We start from the raw sequence: 24,190 nt of genomic DNA on the forward strand, positions 1-24,190 counted from the left end.
GGTGGACATATTCAGGTTGTTGTAGATGCCACGAGGACATTCTCCAACGGAATGGCTGCCGTTTTGTGTGAAGCTCTATCTTGACAACAACTGGGGAGTGATCAGACAACCCCCTTGGCAATATTGCAGCCTCCCGCACTCTACTCAAGCAGGCACCAGGCATAAACACATAATCCAACCGCGAGAAAGAGCCATGTACCGCAGACACATACGTGAACTCACGCGCCGCAGGGTGCATATGACGCCACACATCCACCCAGCCCATACTCTCCACCGTTGCACGCAGCCTGGTATGTGAGACGGAGGGGGGAACATCCGCAACCACAACCTGTCTCCTCTGACGGTCCATACAGGCATCCATTACCTCATTCCAGTCTCCCCCAACCACCGTCAATGACTCTGGGATGTCGTCCCATATTGTAAACAGCCTCTCTGACAGGGCCCACTGCAGAGGGGGGGGGGGGCATACACACTGCCAAAGACCACCGGTTCAGCACCCACCATTCCTTTGACAAAAATGAATCGACCCTGTGGGTCTGTCCACTGTTTCTCATGTACATAAGCCACCCTGCGATGCACCAAGATAGCAACTCCTCTGGACCCTCTAGTAAATCCGGCGTGATAGACCTGTTGGAAGCCAAATCTCTGTAGGCTGAGGACCTTGGAACCCAGCATATGCGTTTCTTGAAGCAAAAGTACATCAAATGTCTCCCTTTTCCCCCAGCGCAGTACCGCCCCACGTTTAATCTTATCGAGCATCCCCCTAACATTCCAGGTTACTACACGCAGGGACTCGTTAGGAAGCATAGTAGTCTGTTCAACCATTGTGAAGGTGATCACCCCAACCAGACCCTCTGCGCCACCCCCACACACCCCACATCTCACTCAGTACATCAGAAAACAGCACGTGCGACCCCCCCAACCGCCCCTGAACCCCCAGGCAGCAACAGCTACCACCTCCCGACCCCAGCCCCAAACCACCCCAAACAAACCCCCTCTCACCTCCCCCTGTCCCCAACCCCCCCACCCCTATACCTCATGAAACACTGAAGTATCTGTCGCGGCATGGACAGCTCCGGACCCAGAACCGAGGACCCAGGGCCAACCATGCCAATGGATCCCAACACCCCTTAACCTTAAGATCACACCCCCCCCTAGACAACTCCCACAACTTGTGGAGGTTGATGACCCCCTACTAAGTCGCCTCCCAAACCCCAGCTGCGATGCCACATACGGCCAGGGTATTTCTCAGAGCCGGCAGTTCCGCATCACTGGCACCCCCAAACAGGCAGTCCCACTATGGAACCCTCAGCAAACCAAGGCGATACGTCAATAGAGAAGGGCAGAACCCCTCCAGAGTTCAACGGCCATTGTCAGAGTGGTCGGATTCCATTGTCCCACTGGTCTGCGTTGCACTAGCAGAGGCGGATCTCTTGCGTGATCGGGACCTCCGATGCCTCCCCTTCCGAGCAGGGCGGTCTGCCTGCTCCTGCGACGATCCCCTCGATCCACCCGGGTCCAGACCCGGCTGGGCATGTGGCCTGATTCTCACCGTTTCGTCCGTCCACTTGAAGACCTCCTCTGGGGAGTCGAAGAAGTGGGCCCGGGACTGATACACCACCCGCAAGCGAGCCGGGTACAATAAGGAGTACTGGAGTTTCAGGCCCCGCAATTTGGCTTTGGCTGCCGCAAAGGACTGGCGTTGCTACTGCACAAGCTTCGTATAGTCGGGAAAAATCATGATCTTTTGATTTTCATAGGAGATGGAGCCTTTAGTTCTCGCCTCTCGCAGTATAACATCTCGGTCGTGATAATTCAAAAGTCTGGCAATGACTGGTCTAGGACGCTCACCCTCCGGCGGCCTCTGTGTCAGGGCTCGGTGCGCACGCTCAATCACGAAGCAGTTGGACAGAACCCCCGGTGGGAGCCAGCTCTCCAGCCACCGGGACAGAAACTGCTCCATATCATCCTTCTCGCATCTCTCTGGAAATCCTATAAAGCGGAGGTTATTTCTGCGTGCGCGCCCTTCAGCATCTTCCACCCGAGACGCGAGGGTCTTCTGGACGTGCTCCATCTCTGCCATTTTCCGTTTCAGTGTCCCAACGTCCGCCTCAACCACCGAGACCCTGGACTCCGTCTCCGTGATCCGCTCTACCGCATTTCGCAGGTCCTGGCGCAATATTGTTACATCTACACCTACCGCCCCAATCTTGGCGTCCAGCATGTCTCTGGACTGAGTGATTGCCGCCATGAGCGCCGCGTTGTCCGGCACCGCTCCATTGCTGCCACTGGACGCACTGGGCCCTCCACTGGGCCCTGTAAATTAGTCGATGGGACCCTGCTTGGGCGGGCCTCCTCCTCCCCTGGTCATTTCTGCGCACAGTTCCATTTCCACAACACCCCGGGTATCCACGTCTGGCCGTGCTCTTCAGTGCCCCAAAGGTGGTCCACCCCAATCGACACTGGGGGTGGGGAGAAAGGCGGCCGCGGCTCTAACGAAGTCCGACGGTGGGCGGGCCCCCCAACCGGACCAGTCCACACGCCACCAGATAAGTCCAGACCAGTCTAGGGCCGCCCCACCCGCTCCGGCCACCACTTATGTCCAGTCTCGTGGCCCACTGCCTCGCAGCCCCACAGTTGGCTCCAACCGCCCTGCAGGTCCCAGGTGTGTCACTCACGGTTGCGGTGAGCCTTCGACCAGTCCCCAGCCTCACCAATAGGCTGCGCAGCCACTCGCCAGGGCCTCGGCCACACAGCTCCCGCCGACGGTCTGCTCCACTTAGAGGTCTAGGGCCAGGCCCCGGGCGTGAAGGACGGGGCCCCCCCGGCCGCCTGCAATGTATACGGGCCTCAGCAGTGATTCGCCTCCCCAGGCACCTCCTCCACTCGTCGGATGGTCTCTCAGGGCACGGCCACGGCCCCACCAACACCAGGGACGATCAGTGCCGACCCACCGCAATCCGGGCCCGGGCCAGCCCGGGGTCGCGAAACTCGAGGCCCCGGCTGCCCGAGGTCCGTACAGGCCTCAGTGACCCCGCGTCATCCGGGGGCCACCCCGATGTGCAAGGCAGCTCCACAGGGCACCGCTGTGGCTCCCCCAACCTCCGGTGCTGCAATCACGGGCCGGGGAATCGCCCGGCCGGTCCGACCACCGGCCGCCGGCCGCTGACCTTGAAAATCGAGGTCCCGGCTCCGCCAATGGATACTAGGCCTCACTTCGCCGCAGACGACCTCGGCCCACCGGAACGTCAGGAAGGATAACTCGGCACACCGGAGAGATCCAGGCGCCGCCAGGGACAATCGCCACACAGATAGTACAGCTAGCGGGCTCGGGGGCCAGGATAAATAAGCAAATTATGTCTGGGCCGGCGGGAGCTCTACAACGCTGCGACCGCCATCTTCGCCCGCCAAGCCACGCCCCAGGCACAATGCACATTGACATGCATTCTGTATGTAACCTGCACCAATGCGAACACATACATGGGACACACTGTGAAATGTTGAAGAGTGGGATACCGTTCCAACTGTGACACACAGAATTGGCAGTTCTAACACGTGACGCCCTAAACAGTCGCACTACACAGAGGTGACTCACCCACCATCCATTACCAATTTCCAAAATTGCAAGCACTACATGTCCCACCCACACCTGTCTGAGTGATGTGCCTGTACAGATCAGTGACATGCACGCCCAAATGTTTTTTTGGAATGCATTTATTTGCTCATGCTGTGCCTGTGGTCATTCATCGTACTGTCCCCTGATTGTCAAGGACCGTCACAATGTGTGGTGTGGTCCATCTGCCTCATCTTCATCATCATCGTCCGTTCCATCTGGCACTTGTATCCATGGGGCATTGCTGCGTACACATATGTTGTGCAACAGACAACATGCAATGATCATCTTGCACACGATGTCTGGGCTGTACAGAAGCCTTCCGCCTGTAAGGTCCAGGCACCTGAAATGTGACTTCAACACGCCAAATGTGCGCTACACGATGCCCCTAGTGCATTTGTGGGACAAATTGTACTGCCTCTGGGCCTTTGTGTTCAGGGCTTGGAAGGGTGTCATCATCCAAGTTCAGAGTGCATATCCTTGATCACCTGTGACAGTGCAGAGAGACAGGAGTCAAGACTACGCACCGCATGATGTGTTGGCAGGCTCACTGGTTCATTGGTGTGTGATATGTGTGACTTAGTGATTCCTGTATGACATGAACTGCCTGTTGCAAATGAGCGCCATCAATGTATATTACGTAGCCTCACTGCTGCTCCTCCCTCCCCTCAAGCATAGTCACTAGTGTTCACAGCACGGTTGCATCACTTGCACCCCTACGGCACACCATTGTAATGCCTGTCTGCGCATGTCCACAAGCCTGACTACGACACAGTGATGATGTGCGCTAAAGGTGGCCGGCCACGTGTGTGTAGGCCCATTATAAGGACAGTACTGACACAGATGTAGAGCACCTGCCTGGCTGAACTCGCCACGTGTTTGTGGGTAGACATTTGGCGCATGCTGCACTGATAGAGACACACACAACAGTTGGCATGTGTGATCCCTGACCCCGGCGGGCATGCACTCCCTCATGTACCCCTTCAGCCGAGCCTGCACCCCAGGAGCATGCCACATAGCAACATTGTCCATTGCGGGACGGGTGGCACAGACTCTACAACAGAGACACATGCATCAGTCACTTCCTTGGCAAGGCCTGAACTTAACCACACCCAGATCCATATGTGGAAAAGCCACACCCCTACGCTGTACTGCCGTATGCCTGTTCACTCCGTTTACGCTCACAGGGAGGTACGATGCTTTTTATTCACACCCCTACGCTGGCCTGGCGTACGTCAAACCAGCCCATTCCGCACGCGCTTACAGGGGGGGACATCACAAGTTACATTTCCGTGATCTCCCACACTGGCTGGGGTGACATGGTTGCACCCACTGTCCACTACACTCCAAACAGCAGCAGTGTATGTTGACATGGAAATGTGTGTGGTCGACATACTGCAGTTGGTCCATCACATCCACGGCACACTTGGCATTGTTACATTCCCATTCATGGGTCACTTGCCTCCTTCGCACATGCCTTGTTTCCAACTCATCCCACATGCTGCTAATGTATGGCTGAGGTGCCATGCTGTTGATGGCTTATGTACATGGCTCACCCAGGTTCCCACAGTAAGTTATACTGTCATGTCTGGTGGCTGGGCATGTTGTTTGGCATGTTCTATGTGACTTTGTGACGTGCATTCCCAGAGTTGTGAGTTGCATGATTGTGGATTGGAGGTGTGTGGTGTGTTCATTTGGTACTTACCAACGAGCAGTGAATTTCCGTAGGTGCCAGCCTGGAAGAGCTGATTGATGATGGACTGTTGGAAGATGTAGGAATTATGCACACTGCCTGGGTAGTTGGCGACGACGTTGGTGAAGGGTCCCCAGTTGTCCACTATTGCCTGCACATTGTTGGAATGCGTGTGCTTTCTGTTACGGTAATTGTGTGCAGTGTCGGAAGGGGGAACAAGTAGGACATGTGTGCAGTTGTTTGCCCCCAACATGTGTGGGATTCCAGCTATGGTGTAGAAGCCTCGCTTGGTCTCCAACTGTTCCTGCGCAGTGTGGGGGAAGTATAGGTACTGGGGTACCAAGCTGATGATGGCATCCAGGACAGGTTTGAAGAACTTTGATAGGGTTGGCTGTGAGGCTCCTCCGACTCTGGTAGTTGTTGGGTGGAAGGTACCAGAGTCCAACAGGTGCAGGATGGACAGCAGCTTTGTCTGAGGTGGGATGTTGGTTGTTCGCTGTGTTGGTATGGTTAGCCTGTGGATGCGGAGGATGGTTGTCCTTTTGAGCCTGTAGTGGGCAATGACATATGCTGGTGTTAAGTCTGTGAGGCTGTTGCGCTTTCTGAAGTACTGCTGTCTGTGTCTGCGCTGCCTCTGTGCTGGTCCGGGGGGGGCGGTAGGGGTCCGGGGTGGTGGCGGCCCTGAGGGTGGTGGCGGTGGGTGTTGTGGCCCTGTGGGGGCTCTGAGCTGCATGATCAGTAGCTCCATGACATCTATTGATCTTCTGGTGTGGCTGTCGGCTGGGCTCTCTTTCCTGGTGCAGGCTGTCGTCCGACTTTACACCAGGTCAGAGCAGGTGTTAAATCCCTGCTGTTAACAGGCCTTAGCGCGTGTTTTGTGACCTTTTTGCCGAACTGTCTGGTCGTTGAGAATGTTGCGGAGTGGTATTGTTGCAGCTTTTTGCATGGGAACGCCTACTCTGCATCTCATTAGCGATAGTTGCGGGGGTAATTTGAGGCAATGTTTTTTGAATCTGCCATCGCAGGTAAACTGGTGATATGGGCTGTTAGCACCAGCTTGTGAAGGGGGCGATAGTTTTATTGCCACTTTGGCTGCGGTAAGGTGCCGTTAACTTGGCGATAAACCCTTGAGAATATGCCCCTTTGTGTGTCAGGGTCAATTGTTTCTTGTTTATAGAAAACAAACTTTTGCTTTTAGAGTATGTTTTCTTTTAAAAAACATGTTTGCTTTCCATGTGGTTTAAACATGGTTTCTGCTCGGTAAACCTGAATTTCTGTGAAGGGAGCCACCACAGCCGTGACTTCCTTTTCAGCACAGTAATCACTGCCAGGTAGGCAGGTTGGAACACTGAATGGAGCATATGGTCCTCCTTTCCCTTGGAGGATAGGCAAACTAATACTAATGGAGTGTAACCCTTGTTCCGGTACTTCTCTGGTTTGCTACCCATGCAAAACCCCAGTTTGGTACTTAAGAAACTTCGGTGATCCTTCGCCGATGTCTCAGATGGCCAGTTTCCCAGTGAGTTGATGTTGAAGGATTCCTGCTGGAACCTACCCTGAGAAGAGGAATCTGCCCTTCCCGTTGAGATCAAAGTGAGGGAAGTGTTTCTGAGGGGGCCTTGTACAGCTGCTTGGAAAAAGAGGAGGTGACCAGAGGAAGGACTGGACTTGTTCAATGAGCAGCACCTGCATTGAAAAGCTCACAGGAGTGATTGGCATTCCAAATACCTGTGGAATGCTCATTCCACCCCATGGAGTGCATGCCTTGGATGGCCCCAATTGGTCTTGTGATCATATTATCCCTTCTGACTGGCCTGGGCAAGATTGGCAGTACAGTATTTTCAGTACAGACTGACACTGCTGTGAGAATGGTCTTTAATCCTGCTGGTCCTTTATAGCTCTCTGAAGTGTAATGCATTCAAAGAGACTGAAAGCGTGACCCGTGGTTCCCACTTTATTGCCAAAAGTATGCACAGTGCTGCGAAAATACACCCCTTGCCCTTTTTAACAACACCATGGCCTGGGGATCCTATATCACGGGATCCAAGTCAACTTTGATCAAGTGCAACTCAGCACTATATGCCTGTTTTGGTTGCTTCTCACTCCTGCTATCTCTACTTGACATTTGAAAATTTGAGAACTGCATCTGTGATGTATTGCTTGATTGGAGTGAGTGGGTAAAAAGTAAGAAAACAAAAGATTATTATCTCTTTACCGGTTGATAGGGGCTGAGTGACTAAGAGAGATGTGTTGTACCCCACACAGGCTCTGACTAGAATGTAGAATGTAAGTTTATTGTTTAGTGTATTAAAACCACAACAATTTTCACAAAAGAATTTGAATAAAAGTACAGTATACTTTTTTTATAGTTTTAAAACAAAGTTACGTAATTTGAACAGTGCACATTTGGACATACAGCCAGTGGAGTGGATATGCGTCGAGATGTTCTTGATTTCCACTGATAAAAACGGGACTCCATTTACTACAATAACCTGATCTGTATGTAATTTCCACAAAGAAAACTCAAATTAATAAATACTATTGGACTGCAGGTTTCAAAGTCTGATTGTGAAATCTGAGGAGTTTTATCAGCTTGCAGTTCATTTGAGGGTCTATCGCGTTGTAATGGTATGTTTTTTAAGAACATGCGTTGTAAAGGTACATGCGTTGTTAAAAATGCGTTGTAAAAGCGTGCGTTGTAATAGTATGTGTTGTAACGTCATACATCCGTAGGGCCTTATTCCTCTGTCGATGGCTTTTTTTAATAAAGTGGCTCGTGCTGTATGCAGTTTCAGGCATATAAAATTAAATAAATTAGGTCTTCTTTTTTACTACCACAAAGTCGGCATGCTAAATGCTCTTTATATTTCCAGCTTGGGTAGTGCGCTATTGACAGTAACTTTCCGAGGCGGAGTGACATCAATTGTTTTTTTAGATATACCGTAAATGTGAAATTTAGGTAAGCAGCTGGTTTAAGAGCTTTATAATTATTGATCACCATCCAAGCATGGGATTTATGACTTAAACTTTTTTATCAAGTAGCAAGGAATTACATTTTGCAACTTTGTTTATGACTTGTTTAAATGCTGTAAAGGGCAGATTTGTGTTCCACTGCTCAGCAGTGCATGTTGTTGTTAGCGCTTTGTAGAGTTATTGATTTTGCAATTATTTTTTTTTATCGTTTTCAAGTTCTATCCATAAAGCTTCAGCAGAATTTGCAGAATTTTGTTTCAGTCGGTACCAAACCTTTATTGTGGTGTAGTACATTGTCCGTATTGTTTCATTCATGAGCCCAAATTCGAATCGCGATGCTGTCTGTGGCAGTTGAAAAACCTTTTTGTAGGTGGCCGCTCGAAGTATATTTAATAGGGCGGACTCTTACCGTATAGGGCAATGCTAGTGTATGATATAGTTGGCAGCATTTTTGCCACTATTACGGAGAACAAAGGTTTATAGGATGGACCCTCCAATTTCTTTTGCCAGGGTCCTAAAAGCATAGGTTAATGCATTGGCTCTCTGTGCCATATCATTTTCCTGCTCTGGATGGTTTAGTCTGTTGTTGATATAAAACCCCAAATATTTGTTTGCAGGTTACTTCCTCCAGAGATTTACAGTCTGCCCATATGCTCTGACGGGGTTAGGGTGATTGCTGATGAGCATTGCTTTGGTTTTAGATGCGTCTAATTTGGTAGCTGCTATAAATTCTGTTGTTCCAGTAAGTGTTCTTCAGAGGCCAACCTTAATTAGACTCATTAGGACCACATTGTCTGCATAAGAGAGATGTGATAAGGTAGCATTCCCAGCTGTGGTGGGCGTGAGTTGATCTTGTTAAGCCTTTGGGTCAAATCAGACATAAACACATTAAAAAAGTGGGTGCCAGCACGCATCCTTGTTTCAGACCCTTGTTTGTGTTAACTTTTTCTTGAAACTCTGGAGCCATCATCCAGCTATACTCAGGTATGGGAGTAAAAGAACATTACACCTCTTAGTATTCTTTCGGGTAAATTCCAGGCTCTGAGTTTGTCCCACAGGAGCTGCCGAACCACACTGTCAAAGGCTGCTTTTAAGTCAATAAAACAGAGATTCAGATTTTGTTTTTTATGCTTGCATTTTCCGCCTATTATGGAAAGAGGATAAAATATTGGTGATTGTTCCGGTCCCCTTTCTAAAGCTTGTCTGGTTTATTGGGATCAAATTTCTTTTGGCTAAGATCAAGTGTAAATTGTGTTTATCCTACCAGTTAATCAGGTCTGCTGAGTTCCAGAAGGTGTGGTAATTTGCTTCTACATCCAGTAGCGCAATACGCCTATAATTTGTCGGGTTAGATCTATCTCCGCCTTTATATATAGGTGTAATGATTGAGCCTTGCCAGCTGCATGGTGTTCGGTTTAGCAGTTCTTCTTTGAAAAGTGTGGTCAGATGGTTGCTCTAAAAACCTGGGTTGTGTTTAAAGATAGCTTAAGGGATGTCATTTGGCCCCGGTGCTCCATCACTTCTGCATTTACTTATAACATTAATTATTTCCTCCGCTCAGTAGAATGACAAGTTTGTTTTCTTTTCTTTTAGAGTAGAGGTTCCTTCATTTCCACAGTACGGCTTTGCTGATATTCCAATTGTAGACACTCAATCTTGTTGATTTAAGCCATCTAAGAGCTTAGGAGGCAATTATACAGGAATTATGTTAGCCGAAATTCTCTTTGTTAGGAATTCGAGCCAAATGTGTTCTTGTACGTTTGAGGTTATGGCGCTCACTGGCCTACTCAAGTTGTTTATCGTTTCCCAAAAGATACTCGAGTTGGATTGCCTCGCACTGAATATTAGTTTTGATCAAAATATCTCCTCACTATTTCTTTGATCTTCCCGTAGCTCTTTTTTCTATTCTTTCCTCAATTGCCGAACTGCCTCCAATGTCATTTGGTCCAGGTTCGTTGTTCGTAATTTCCTGATAGCTTTCTTTAGTTCACGTTTCAGGATTTAGACTTCGCTTGTTGTTGCTTTGCGATTTTTGTTTCTTGGATGCTGGTTTCGTGTTCTCGTCATTAATGATGTTAGATTTAACATAAAGTTAGTCCAGACTTGTATCAAATTGGGGCTCTCTTTTCCAGTGGCTTTTAGTAATTCTTTAGGTGTAGTTTGCAGGTCCTGAATGGTTTCGTTTGTCCGTTTGAGGCATTTTAGGTCAATTAGGTGACTGTTTACTTCCAATGTTATGGTAGCTTGGTGCTTAGACAGATTGAGGTTAAAGTAAATATGTTGGTACGAGTGGTCACTCAAGGTGGTATATTCAATAGAGAAATGTGAAAGAAATGACATTAGAGGTAAAAAGAATGCCGTAAAGTCAAGTATGGATCGCGCCTTCTCTCCGTGTTATGTACTCTTGGGAGGGGTGTCTTCCAATAATCTGCCATTTATCACTCGCAAACCTAGATACTCCAGTGCCTTTACTAGCTGTTGACCTGTGTGATCTGGACGAGTTGTCTGAACTTAATATTGGGGCTTAAAGTTCTAGAATATGTTGTCAGCTTCAAGTATTCCGTCTTCATCTGGGATGTAGGTAAAACTGGAATTCAAATCTCCTGTCAGCACTATGTCCCACAAAGGATGGGAAGATCGTATTGGCGATATTTTTGTGATTGATAGTGCATTGTGAGGTTTTTTTTACTTGCCTTTGGGTGAATGTTTGTATTGATCAGTATGACCATTCTCAGTTTATCTGTAAACCAATGAGTACATTTGATTAGCTGGATGCTGGGAGCCGAGAGACTAGCTGTTCAGATTTAATGTTTAGTGCAATAGATACATAAACTTCCAATCCCCCTTTAGAGCGGCCGTATTGCTCAGATTTTTCTGCAGCTTTCTGCAGCCCGCTAGGGGCAAGTTCTCCAGTGCCCATGTCTCTTGGAGGGCTATTACATCATATCACATGTAGCCCAATCATGAGGAGGCGTGCTATTTTCTAGCTGTCTTTTTGGTCCAGCTATGTTGCATGACAGCATGTGAATGTTGCCGTTCTTGAGTTTGCATGTTTGTATTCCCATGGGTTAGTTGCCCTTCTTTGCATTGAGGGTGCCTGGGAACCAACACCATTGACTTTGGACTGCGCCTATGTTTGCATTCAGACTTTTGTCGCAGCTTGTTGATGTAGTTCGACTCCTTCCTTTTGCTTCCTGCAAAACCGAGTACACATGTGACGTCTTTTGGATTTGTTCTGACCCTTGGTTGGATTTATGAAGTCTATTTTCGGTGAGGGGTCAGGGTAGCATGGTGCAATTGGTTTGGATAGATTTATACCCCATGCTTCAAATGTTTGAGTACAGTTCAAAATGAGATGAACTACTTCTTCTGTCTGCCATGTAGTTAGTGTTTGTTTGTTACTTTTCTGTTTCCCTGCTGGAAGAAATTGTACAGCCAGGAGGTTCGAGGATTGTATATGTTTAAGTGCTGGGATTTCTCCCATCAGTTTTCAAATGTTGCCCCTGTTTTAGATGTCCTTCTGTCCAGTTGATTCATAGTCTGGTGTTAATAGAATTTGCTGTTTGATGGTTCTTGCTCTTGTATTTTTCCATGGTGTGTCATAGTGTTTGCCTTCCACACAAATCAGCTTATTGTGGTTTTGGATGTGGAATCTGAGGTTTCCTAGTGGGGGCAGGCTGCCCTTTCTTGTATTAGGTGGCGGGGTGTGATTGGAAGGCAAATCTGCTTGTTGAAACCCTGCACATATATTTAGTTCCAATCAGGCAAGAGTGGCTTGATCTTTTTTATCATGTAACCTTTGATTTTTTATGGCTGTGCTTGGAGGCTGGTTTCCCCAAACTTTGCGACTTGAGGTTTTGTGTAGTTTGAGACTTGGAACTTCAATACCGCTCTTTCCATTGAGTTTTTAGCCTTCCAGTGGAGGTCATTGGGATTGCAACACTTCTTACAACGGCTGACCTAAGGTTCAGCACATCAATCCCTGTTAGTATAAAATTAGAGGTCTGTGCATCTACTTCTAGCACTTGCCGCCGTTAAGTGCCGCTGGAATCCAGAGAGAACAAAGTCTTTGTAGAAATGGAAGGTACACCAGAAATGAAGGCAAAGTCATATACTCAAGTACATTTAGTTCGTTTTATTGGTGCCAAAAGTAAAAATGGCCATCAGCCAACGCGTTTCATTCCTTCGACCAAAGGAACTTCATCAGTACTCAGACAATCATGTAGAGTAGTCTATAATGTAATTCGCAATTTTGTAACAATCAAGAGATCACCCCATAATACGGGTCAAGCGAGTCAGGTTCTGAACTGTAATCAGGGTCTTCTGTGCCCGGAAGCTCAGCAAGTAAGCCAATCAAAAAGTAATTGACTTTTAGACAAAGGAACACAACGTGTTGGCTGATGGCCATTTTTGGGTCTCGCCTAGGCAGCACACATGCGCTGTCTCTCTGAGACATCAAGCAATCCGTATGTTATGTGAAACTCTGCCTATTGCCCAGTAATGTCTCCTGCCGTTTGCCATTTGTTGGATGTTGGCATAGCTCCTGTTATCTTGCTTTTAGTGCCTGTTGATCCAATACTGACTTCCGTTTAGTACGGAAGCAGCAGCGCCTAACTACGGTTTTCGTTCCCTTTTCCTTTATTATGTGTGTTTGAGGGGAACTTTCTGTTACATACTTACTTCAATAGATAATGAGCATAGAGCTCGGCACAAGCGCCACGCTGTTTATCATACATATTCAGCAGGTGCTCGTCATGAGCGCAGCACTGTTATTTGTTTGTTTGTTTTAAGCTCCTTGTTTAAAATAGATTTACTTCTTTTTACTATGCATTCACCGCGCTTTAGCTTTAAACAGCTTAAGCTAAAAAGCCAAGATTACTTCAAAACCAATGAAATGGAAATTTGTATTTCTTTACTTTTTACGCAATTGCATCACCCGCGCTTTAGCTTATGATGTTTACAGCAAAAGCACGAGTGCGGCAAGTGTAACAAAAGTCAACAAATAGAAAAAAAGGTGTGGCTGACTTTTTTTAATTTGCTTACTTTTGTTATAATCGTCACACTCGCGCTTTAGCTGTAAACATTATAAGCTAAAGCACGGGTGAAAAGGAGAGAAATTGGCCAAAACTGCTCAGTATGGTGGGTCTGCGCTGGGCTCTTCAATAAAGGAAGCTGTAGAGCTTTTTTTACATTGCAATCTGGGACTTGTAGATTCTGAGCTTAATGCAAAAGTTAATATGAGACACTGTCAATTAACATTGAACAAGATTAGCTATCTGTGATGTATAATACAAAAACAGAAAAAAAGTATGAGCTGATTTATAAAAACACACATGCCTGCCCCACAAAGAATCAAGTTGGGTTGGTGGGGAAGCAGATATGGACAACTTTATAGTTCCCGTGCTGGGTGGGAGCAGGCCATCCAGTAGCATTTTTCCATTGCATTTTATTTTTGATTGTTACCACATAACGTAATGAAAATCTGTACAGAAGATTTTAACAATTTCTTGTTCAGTTGATTGTGACACCGTGGCGCTCGAGTTTACCAGCCCTCGTGCAAGTAGCTCATCCACTCCAGGTTGTTTACCTGTATTTCGGGACTTATAATTCTGTTCATCTCGTTAGAAATTCAGGACTACAAGACCCAGAATGCAAAGGAATTACAATCTGTACTGGATTACTCAACAGTGGGCCTGGAAAACTGACAATTGAGAGGTTAGTGTCCCTCAAAGACAAAATGTTACACATGAACCACTCAAATGTCACAGTCTGGCGCACTGCAGACAGTAAAATCCGGCAAATATATATAATTAAAACTTGAAAGCTGATCCCTTACCGTTACTGCTATCCGCTTGTCTATTCCTTCATGGTCATTTACATTCAGTTGGTTTACGTCTGCTCCTGCTCCATTAAACAAACCTGTTAGTTACTACAAGCCTGCTCCTCAACTGGGGCCGGATTAGCTAAACCGCAAGGTGGCATCCTAGGGTCCTAGCTACTGGCCAGTCACAGTCAGTGCCCAATACATATACTTAAGACGATTTCCTGATCACTTGCAATATCCAGCAATGGAAATAGACATCACAGGTGCATATGTGCTCACAGAGATAAGTCCTAACATATGATATAATGCACCCAGCTGTAGGCTTGGTGTAGGGGTGACTTACATATATTATATGCAGTGTACATGGGTGTGGCACACAGGGAGTGTGCCATGTCATGTTTTCAAAAATGGTTAGCACAATTTCAAGCAGCATTCAATGGCAGTCTGCATGCTGTTTGAGTGTCCCTTAGGGTGGCATAATACATGTTGCAGCCTTTAGGGACCCTTTTTAGTGCCCATGCCATAGGTACCAGGGGTATCATTTACTAGGGACGTATAGAGGTGGTAAAGTCCTTGCCAATTGGGTTACAATTAGATATTTACCTTGTTTTAAGAGAAAGAACACTGGCACTGGGGTCCTGGTTAGCAGGGACCCAGTCCATTTTCAGACAAAAAGCATCAGCACCAGGGCAAAATGTTGGGGTGACCACGTCAAAAAGAGTCACTGTCCTACACCAAGGTAGTAGCAAGGTCATGCCTTGGATTTTCCCAGAAACAATTTCCGACAGAGGACTATTTTAATCTATTCTGACATGAAATAGATATGACAGCAAGCAAGTGTAACTTACCACTTCTGCGTACCACTCCTGGACCAAAGGGTTGATGGAATGGTGTTATAAGCCCTTCAAGAGCATGATGGCAACTTCTGTTTGGAAATCTGATCTGTGGCACTCTAACTTTGGTCTGAAATGTTTTAGATGGAAATCCTAAGTACCCCATTGTTGATATATAGTGAACTCTGTTTTGGACCCCAGAGAGCTGAATAGAACAGCTCATTAGTGGGGCAAAAACAAAGTTCAAGTCAGTCAAGAGCTGATAAAGGAGTGGTATGACCAGAAAGTATTGCAGAAGGGCCAGGAGGTGCTGGTTCTGAAAGCCATTCACACCCAAGCTTTGGAGGCCAAATGGAACAGCCCACACAAAGTAATCCAGAAAACGTCTGATATCAACTATTGAATTGACACAGGTGCTTCAAGGTAACCCAGGAGACTAGGTACATATTATATACACATATATTAACATAGGTACATAACAGGTAGCCAAGGACTGTTTCCATCAAGGGGTTATGATGACATCAATCTGAGTGGTTTATAGTTACCCATTTTATGAGTCTTTTTCATATCACATGTTTATTTGGGGTAGTTATGTTGAAAAAGCTGTTGTCTTCAAGGAGTGACAAAAATGGGGACTGACTGGAATTAGTAAGGACTGGAATTAGTAAGTTTAGGTTTTGGTCACTTTCATGAATAAATTGTTGATCAAAAATTGGACAATGGGCATTGGCAAGAGCATGAGGATTTAGGCAATTCTGTGACAGTGGTGTTTACCATGTAATTGTGGATTTACCTAAATTGCCACATAGATTACCACATCAATGGCATCATTTTCTGCTTTCACAAAGATATCATTTCCAGTTCAAATGGATACAAAAATACTGCCAGAGAATAGGCGGCATGGTTTGTATTTTTGTCACATAATTTAGGAATCCTTACCCCATAATTTAGTCTTCCATGTCGCATATTCCAAGTAGCTCTGACAATGGTAAGCTTCTGCTTACTACTTTGGGGGCTGTTATTTTGATTATGGTTTCCTGTGCAATATGAGTTATTATAACACTGGATTCCATGCTATAAAAGTATACACATGTGTTACTTGTTGGTGGAAAACTATTTAGCAGTACCATGATTACTAATACTCAGTTGCATTAAGGGTTTAATTTTACTACTTTAATAAGCACTGTATTAAGTATGCACTGTCTCCATTATAGCTGTTGTGTTTACTTTTTTAGAGCAAAGCCATATAGTGATTAAATGATGCTGATTCTCAGAGCTGCATGTGGCGATTTACCATGGTGGCGGTATTGTGCGCATTCACGGAGGCAATGCAGACTGATGCAGTTTATATAGTGGTGGTCAATGAATCGATCTGTGTTAATCCTCATACAGGGCCGGCTCTGGGTCGGTGCGATCGGTGCCACCGCACTGGGCGCTGACTTGGGTTGGTGGCCCATGTCTATTGTTTTAAAAGCACCAGATGCCACGTTCCTTGTCCCAGCAATTTTCAAGCATCAATTAAAATGTCATGATAACTCCAGTGATTAATATTATACCTGGAGAGAGAGACCAGAGCTTTGTCTGGTAGAGGAAGATTTGACTCATCCTAGCGCGGAAGGCTAATATGCCTGCTGCAAAGAACGTGTCCCATTCAGATCACAAAGTGCATACACTATAAATAGGTCAATTGGTTCTTGCTTTTGTCAAAGAACTCATTTTGTTACTTGCAGTTTAATCATAAAAATCCTAATATAGAGCAGTGAGCTATTAACTATCGTCGAAGAACTGCATGCAAACTGCAAGGAATATATTACAGGCACATGTTTTTTTGCCCAGTCTTTCCTTATCCTAATATTGCAAAAAGGGTTCATTTGGGTGGTGTCAGGTACCCCACAAGACTCACCTGGGCTTGTGAGGCAATCCCGCAGAGACGACAGAAACCACCGCCCCTGATCCCAACAAACCCCCGCGGGGAATAACGCCCGACAAGGATGAGATGGATCCAGGGATGGGGGCCAAAAGGAACCAAGGAAGTGGCTTTGGTGGTAGGGACGTAGGGAAGGGTCTTGGCACAGCTGAGGGAACAGGAAACACCAGATTAGGGTTAGGTACTACGCTTGTGCTGGAAAACACCCCACAAGACACATGCAGACAGGAACCCCTGTTTCTGACACTCACCACAAATTGTTGTTCGGGTTGACTCAATGAAGAGGTCAGTGAAGTGTCGTCCAGGAGCCTCACGTCCGTGGCAAGGAAAACGAAAAATGAGGCGCTTCTGCGCCAGGACCACCAAAGAACCAAAAAAACTCAAAGGAAGGCGCTTCTGCGCTGAAAAGGAGGCAAGAACAAGAACTCCAGGGTAAGCGCTATAGGGCGGCCCAAATGTACAATGCTCCTACGCTTTCTGCGTGTAGGAGCCAAGCAGTAGCACTCCTGCGCCACCACCAAATCAAAGGTATGTCCTAAGTATAATGTTAAAGCGCTCCTGCACCTCGGGCAAAACAACGGAGGAACCAGGAGTTAAAGTGCACCTGCACTTCGTAATACAAACAAGCAGTAACGCTCCTGCGCCACTGCCAACAAAGCGAACTAAGGCTGGAAAGTAGCAGCGTGCCTTTGCAGCTGCTTCGTGAATGAGTTATCAGCAGCGCTCCTGCGCGGCTGAAATCCAAAGGTACAGACGGCAAGCAGTCACGTAACGCGTGAGGATTTGCAGCGTTACCGTGACTTGAAGAAACCTTCGGCGTCTGCTGGGCTCAAGCGCGTCTGTCGGGAAGAATCAGAAGCATCGACCCGACGGCTTCACGCAATTTAAACGTGTTGGCCCGGAAGTGCTTGTTGCGGTGGAGGACTAGACCGGGACACCACTTCCGGCCGGAAGTGAGTATCCCGATGTCTGCATGCATCCTGTGGCGCCCGGGACCGCGGAAAGCCGCCACATGACAGTACCCCCTCCTCAAAACAGAACCCCCCCGGGGAGTCAGAGAAAGGAAGCAGGGCGCGGGCTCAGAGGGTGGCTCAGATGGAAAGCCCGGACCAGAACAGGGGCATGACGAACATGGGATCGGGGTTCCCAGGACCGTTCCTCAGGACCGTAACCCTTCCAGTCAAGGAGGTAGAACAACCGCCCCCTGGTACGACGGGAACCCAGAATGGCCCTGACCTCGTACTCCACATTGTCCTCCACTACCACCAGAGAAGGAGGAGAGGAGACGGTGCAGTCAGGATGGACCGCACGCAAAAGAGAGACATGGAAGATCGGGTGCATCTTCATGTGAGCCGGGAGCGACAGTCTCATGGCCACGGGGTTGATCACCTTCTCAATAACAAAAGGACCTACGAACCTAGGCAGCAGCTTCTTGTCGAATGGAGAGCCACACCTTGTCGCCGGTGCAATACTCGGGTTCCGGCTGCCTGTGAGCGTCAGCGTGTGTTTTGTAGGTGATCTTTGCTTTGGCTAGCTCGAACCTGGCCCGTTGCCAGAGCTGACACAGTGTCTTGTGATAAGCCCAAACCGTGGGTAAAGGACTCTCCGCTGGAACGTCCCACGCCGAGGTGCGGGGGTGTTTCCCTTGTAGGCAGAAAAAAGGCGACATCCCTATGGCGGAGTGTTTGCCGTTGTTGTAAGCGTACTCTGCCATCCATAGCACATCGGACCACTCCCTCTCGACCGTGAGCAACAAACAGCGCAGGTATTGTTCCATGGTGTGGTTGGTTCTTTCTGCCTGCCCGTCGGTCTGGGGATGGTAAGCAGAAGAGAGACGAACTTCCATCTCCATGAGTCTGCACACTGCCTTCCAAAAGCGGGACACGAATTGCGACCCCCGATCCGTTATCACCACCTCAGGAACACCATGGAGGCGAACCACGTTGTTCATGAACACCAATGCCAGTTCTGCCGCCGTGGGGATCTTGGGCAGTGGCACGAAATGAGCCATCTTGGTGAGGTGGTCCACCACGGTCAGTACTGTGGTATGGCCGGTTTTGGTCAGCGGAAGCTCCACCACGAAATCCATAGAAATGGTGTGCCAAGGATAGGGTGGCACCGGGATGGGACAGAGATGGCCCACTGGGGGCTCAGATCTGTTCTTGCCTAGCGGGCATATGGTACAACGGGAGACATGGTTTCTTGTGTAGGTTTCTACTGTTGGCCACCAGAACTGTCGTTGTATTAGATCAAGCGTTTTGTGGTATCCCGGATGGCCAGCGATGATATGGTCATGATACAAAAAACAGGGTCCATCGTAACTGTCGGGCGTTCAGGGCGCGTGCTGAGCGTAAGAACTGCAAGTTCCTGTGGTCCGTGTAGATGGTGACCGTATGTTTTGCGTCCCTCAGGTATTGACGCCATTCCTCGAACGCCGTCTTGATGGCCAGGAGCTCCCTGTCTGACACCATGTAGTTCTTTTCTGCAGGCTGTAGTTTCTTGGAATAAAAGGCCACCGGATGTAGCTGTCCGGTGTTGGCATCCCTTTGTGACAACATGCCTCCCAAGGCGTCTTTCGAGGCGTCTCCCTCTACCACGAAAGGCTGTTCGGCGTCTGGATGTATCAGCACCGGTGCTGTAGTGAACCGCCTCTTCAGTTCCTGGAACGCGTCGTCTGCTTTCTGGTCCCAACAAAAACGCTGTCCTTTGCGCAGTAAGCGCGAGATAGGCGCCACCATCCCGGAGAATCCAGTGATAAAACGGCGGTAGTAGTTGGCAAACCCCAAGAACCGCTGCACCCCTTTCACGGAGTCCGGCGTGGGCCAAAGAAGGATGGCCTCTACTTTCTTGTTATCCATCTGAATACCGGCGGGGGTGATGACATGACCCAGGAATTCCACGGAGGTAACGTGGAATACGCTTTTCTCCAGTTTCACGTATAGTCTGTGTTTCCCTAGTTGTCGTAGGACCGAACGTACGTGTTGTACGTGCTCGGTGATGGTCTGGGAGAAGATCAAGATATCGTCTATGTACACGATACAGAAGACGTCGAGGAACTCCCTCAATACCTCATCAATGAAGTACTGGAACGCGGCGGGGGCGTTGCAGAGTCCGAAAGGCATGACCTGGTACTCGAAGAGGCACTGGTTCTGTTTCCTCCTTCTTTCTCTCTCTTGGCTGGTTAGGGCCCCTCTGACGCCGCCTATCTGCATCGGTTCCTGGGTGTCGCTAGGCGAGGGGGCATCCTCCTTGCCTTTGTCGGAGGCCTTTTCTGTGATGGTGAGGAAACGGTTGTCGCTGTGTTTCCCTTTTTCGGTTTTCCTCTTTTGCAACCGGAAGTTCATCTTGACCACCATGTCGATGAACGGCCCTATCATGTATGGAGGGTCGGGGTGTTGGGCGATAAGGTCCTTCAGGTCGTCCTGCAATCCTCGGTAAAACACCGACACCTTTTTGTCCTCAGGCCATTGTGCTTCGATAACCAGGCGACTGAAGGTTGTGATATAGTGAAGCAGGTCACTGTTTCCTTGCTTTAAACCAAGCAGTTGGTTGTCGGCGGCTTGTACAAACGTATGGCGAGCGAACATCCGTCGCATGGTCTCTTTGAATGTTGGCAAGTGGTTTAGCATGGGGTCGTCGTTTTCGACCAGCGAGATGGACCACTGTGCTGCGTCCCCGCCCATGTAGGACAGTATGAATGCCACTTTTGATGCATCGTCAGGGAAGGCAGCTGTTCTGGCCATGAAATGCAAATGGCATTGGTGGATAAAGACACCATACTTGGTGCTGTCGCCATAGAAGCGTTCGGGTGGGGCCAGTTGCACCGGGTGGGGCCTGATGACCTGGATAGCCGTATCCTGACCGGTGGCAGTGGAGGACCCTCCAAAGGAGAATGTAGGCGGTCTATGCAACCCCTCTGTTCGGGTTCTGGGACTAGGAGTGGTTCCCCATGGGTTGGTGAAGCCCGCCGCCACTTGGCCCTGTAGGGCCGTCATATCTTGGCGTAAGCTGAGGTTCTCTGCCTGCATGGCAGCCAGCAAGGCTGCTATGTCCTGCAGGGTTACCTCCGGTTCTCCCATGTCGTCTGGGCAGGTTGTATGAACGTGGGCTTCTGATTCTGTCAGGTACCCCACAAGACTCACCTGGGCTTGTGAGGCAATCCCGCAGAGACGACAGAAACCACTGCCCCTGATCCCAACAAACCCCCGCGGGGAATAACGCCCGACAAGAATGAGATGGATCCAGGGATGGGGGCCAAAATGAACCAAGGAAGTGGCTTTGGTGGTAGGGACGTTGGGAAGGGTCTTGGCACAGCTGAGGGAACAAGAAACACCAGATTAGGGCTACGTACTACGCTCGTGCTGGAAAACACCCCACAAGACACATGCAGACAGGAGCCCCTGTTTCTGACACTCACCACAAATTGTTGTTCGGGTTGACTCAATGAAGAGGTCAGTGAAGTGTCGTCCAGGAGCCTCACGTCCGTGGCAAGGAAAACGAAAAATGGGGCGCTTCTGCGCCAGGACCACCAAAGAACCAAAAGAACTCAAAGGAAGGCGCTTCTGCGCTGAAAAGGAGGCAAGAACAAGAACTCCAGGGTAAGCGCTATAGCGCGGCCCAAATGTACAATGCTCCTACGCTTTCTGCGTGTAGGAGCCAAGCAGTAGCGCTCCTGCGCCACCGCCAAAGCAAAGGTATATCCAAAGTAGAATGTTAAAGCGCTCCTGCGCCTCGGGCAAAACAACGGAGAAACCAGGAGTTAAAGTGCACCTGCACTTCGTAATACAAACAAGCAGTAACGCTCCTGCGCCACTGCCAACAAAACGAACTAAGGCTGGAAAGTAGCAGTGTGCCTTTGCAGCTGCTTCGTGAATGAGTTATCAGCAGCGCTCCTGCGCGGCTGAAATCCAAAGGTACAGACGGCAAGCAGTCACGTAACGCGTGAGGATTTGCAGCGTTACCGTGACTTGAAGAAACCTTCGGCGTCTGCTGGGCTCAAGCGCGTCTGTCGGGAAGAATCAGAAGCACCGACCCGACGGCTTCACGCAATTTAAACGTGTTGGCCCGGAAGTGCTTGTTGCGGTGGAGGACTAGACCGGGACACCACTTCCGGCCGGAAGTGAGTATCCCGATGTCTGCATGCATCCTGTGGCGCCCGGGACCGCGGAAAGCCGCCACATGACAGGTGGAAATCAATTCCTATTATTAAAGAAACCCCTTTACAACGGTGTTACATTTTACATTCTGAATTTCTGCTTTTCCAGACCAAGGATTCTTAAACTTTACTCAAAACCAATTTGGATGACATACAACTCCGACACCTTGTAGACCTCTCTCTTCTATACCATTTCCTATACACTAATTTACACACCTATGATTGTCTCTGTACAATATATGTGTGATGTAAAGTTTTCTGACACCTTACACTGGTATAAATGAATCTCAGAGACAGTGGTAATGGAGACTTGTCGGGCATTGTCAAATGGTCGTAGTGAGGGAATCCGTGGTGAGGTGGTCATTGGGGGGCAACAGACATTGTTGCACAGGACACCACCAGTACTAAAGTCGGCCCTGACCTCATAAATCATACACCTCCCACTGTACTTGATCAGCCAGTAATAGATTTGCAATTAAAGTCACCACTCCTCCCTAGAGAAGAACTTTGTTAACTTAAGGCTGCATGTGAATGTGCCACAATAAAATGAAATGAAAGGGTGTGCCCAAGAAAATTTAATTTCTTGATTTCTGTTTAAGGTTTAAGTTTCATTCCGCATGTGCAATATGTGGGAGAAATTGCGCCAAAGAAACTTCGTGGACTCATCAACACCACACTTGTACTATTCATCTCCCTTGGAATACTCTCAGGGCAATTCCTGGGGCTCAGGTTAGTTAATCTTAATTTGCTCTTTGTCTGTTTGTTATGCAATTAAATATTCTGGTCCTACACTGTTATGTTGTTTGACTCATATTGTGACTCGCAATATACAAACCACATTTGCTGGCCTCTTATCTTCACGTAGATAAGTGGGGGCAATTAAAGCTCCAGCTCTGCAGGTCAACTAAACTCACATAAGTCACATTTAATAGTACACTGCCTAATGCACCCAATTAAACATGATGGGGCAGATTTACAAGCCCCTTGCACCACTTTTGCGTCAGTTTTAGTATGGGAAAAGTGACGCAAAAGTGGCGCAAGGGGCTTGTAAATCTGCCACGATGTGTCTATAAACTCTGATGTAATCATACTTGATAAAAGTGTTTTGTAAATTATTGGAAAATATTGGTTTAAAATCAAAAAACGTTAAACCATAAAGGATGCAAATCTGCTAAAATCTTAAGAATTTCCTACAATGCATCCTGAATGCTGTCTGTATAAAATCAGTCTGCCTTCTTTGCTTCCCAATGTTTTCAATTTCGAACTCTGGAATGTATTTTTTTCTCTTGTGGCTGAGGCGTGAAGAACAGCTGGAAAACATGTGCACTCTGAACACGTGCACAATCCCTGATGATGTAGTTCTGCCCTGACCTTGTGTCCTGAAGTTAGGGCGAGCCTGAGGGTTGTCCAGATATAAATAACTAGTCATATAAAGGTCAAGGGCGGGTGAACAGGCAGACCATCCTCTTGCAATTGTATCAGTTAGGAATCAGTCTTGGGAAGGGTCTGATTCCAAAAGTTGAGGTATCTGCTCTGACAGTCAGCATCTCAGAGATAGACCGGTACCATGTAAGAAATATATAAACTATGTATGAAATACTAATTAGACTTAAGGGCACTGTATCAACACCGAAGTAGGCACATATGGCTAAAAAAAGAAATCAGCTTTTACTCAGCTACTCATTTTCCATATTTATAAGCATGGTCACTGGAATCATCCGGCAGGGAGGCACCAAATTATGCGGCAGGATTGATTAATTGTGTGGCAAGAAAAGCCAAATTTTGCACCATAATGCGGAACCTTTTTTGATGTTATTAATTCATTATTTTTTCATTTTTATACATGGTAAAAAGAGTCACTGTCCTACACCAAGGTAGTAGCAAGGTCATGCCTTGGATTTTCCCAGAAATAATTTCCGACAGAGGACTATTTTAATCTATTCTGACATGAAATAGATAGGTCTAGGCAATCATATCATCTCGTTAGTACCACTTTATACAGAAATCAGCAACTAAAAGACCTCCCACTGCTTGCGAACATGGGCCATGTTTTTAGAAACGTCTGATACGTTTAGCTACAAACAATTTGAAATAATATTGTTTTTTTAAATCTTTTTATTGATTTTAAGAAAGCTATATAAATGATATGGGCATCATGAGAAAAAAAGTGAG

General features: G+C 47.7%; 1 protein-coding gene across 1 annotated transcript in view; it reads left to right on the plus strand.

Annotated features, from left to right (window-relative positions):
• LOC144790945 (solute carrier family 2, facilitated glucose transporter member 11-like) overlaps window positions 1-24,190 on the plus strand; it is a 525,594-nt gene that overhangs the window by 70,872 nt on the left and 430,532 nt on the right. Inside the window, exon 5 of the mRNA XM_078665571.1 lies at window positions 22,618-22,747. Coding sequence (XP_078521697.1) covers window positions 22,618-22,747 — 130 coding nt within the window. The remainder of the gene's footprint in view (window positions 1-22,617; window positions 22,748-24,190) is intronic.

This window comes from Lissotriton helveticus, chromosome 11 (genome assembly GCF_964261635.1).
Source record: "Lissotriton helveticus chromosome 11, aLisHel1.1, whole genome shotgun sequence".
In the NCBI taxonomy this organism is placed as follows: Eukaryota; Metazoa; Chordata; class Amphibia; order Caudata; family Salamandridae; genus Lissotriton; species Lissotriton helveticus.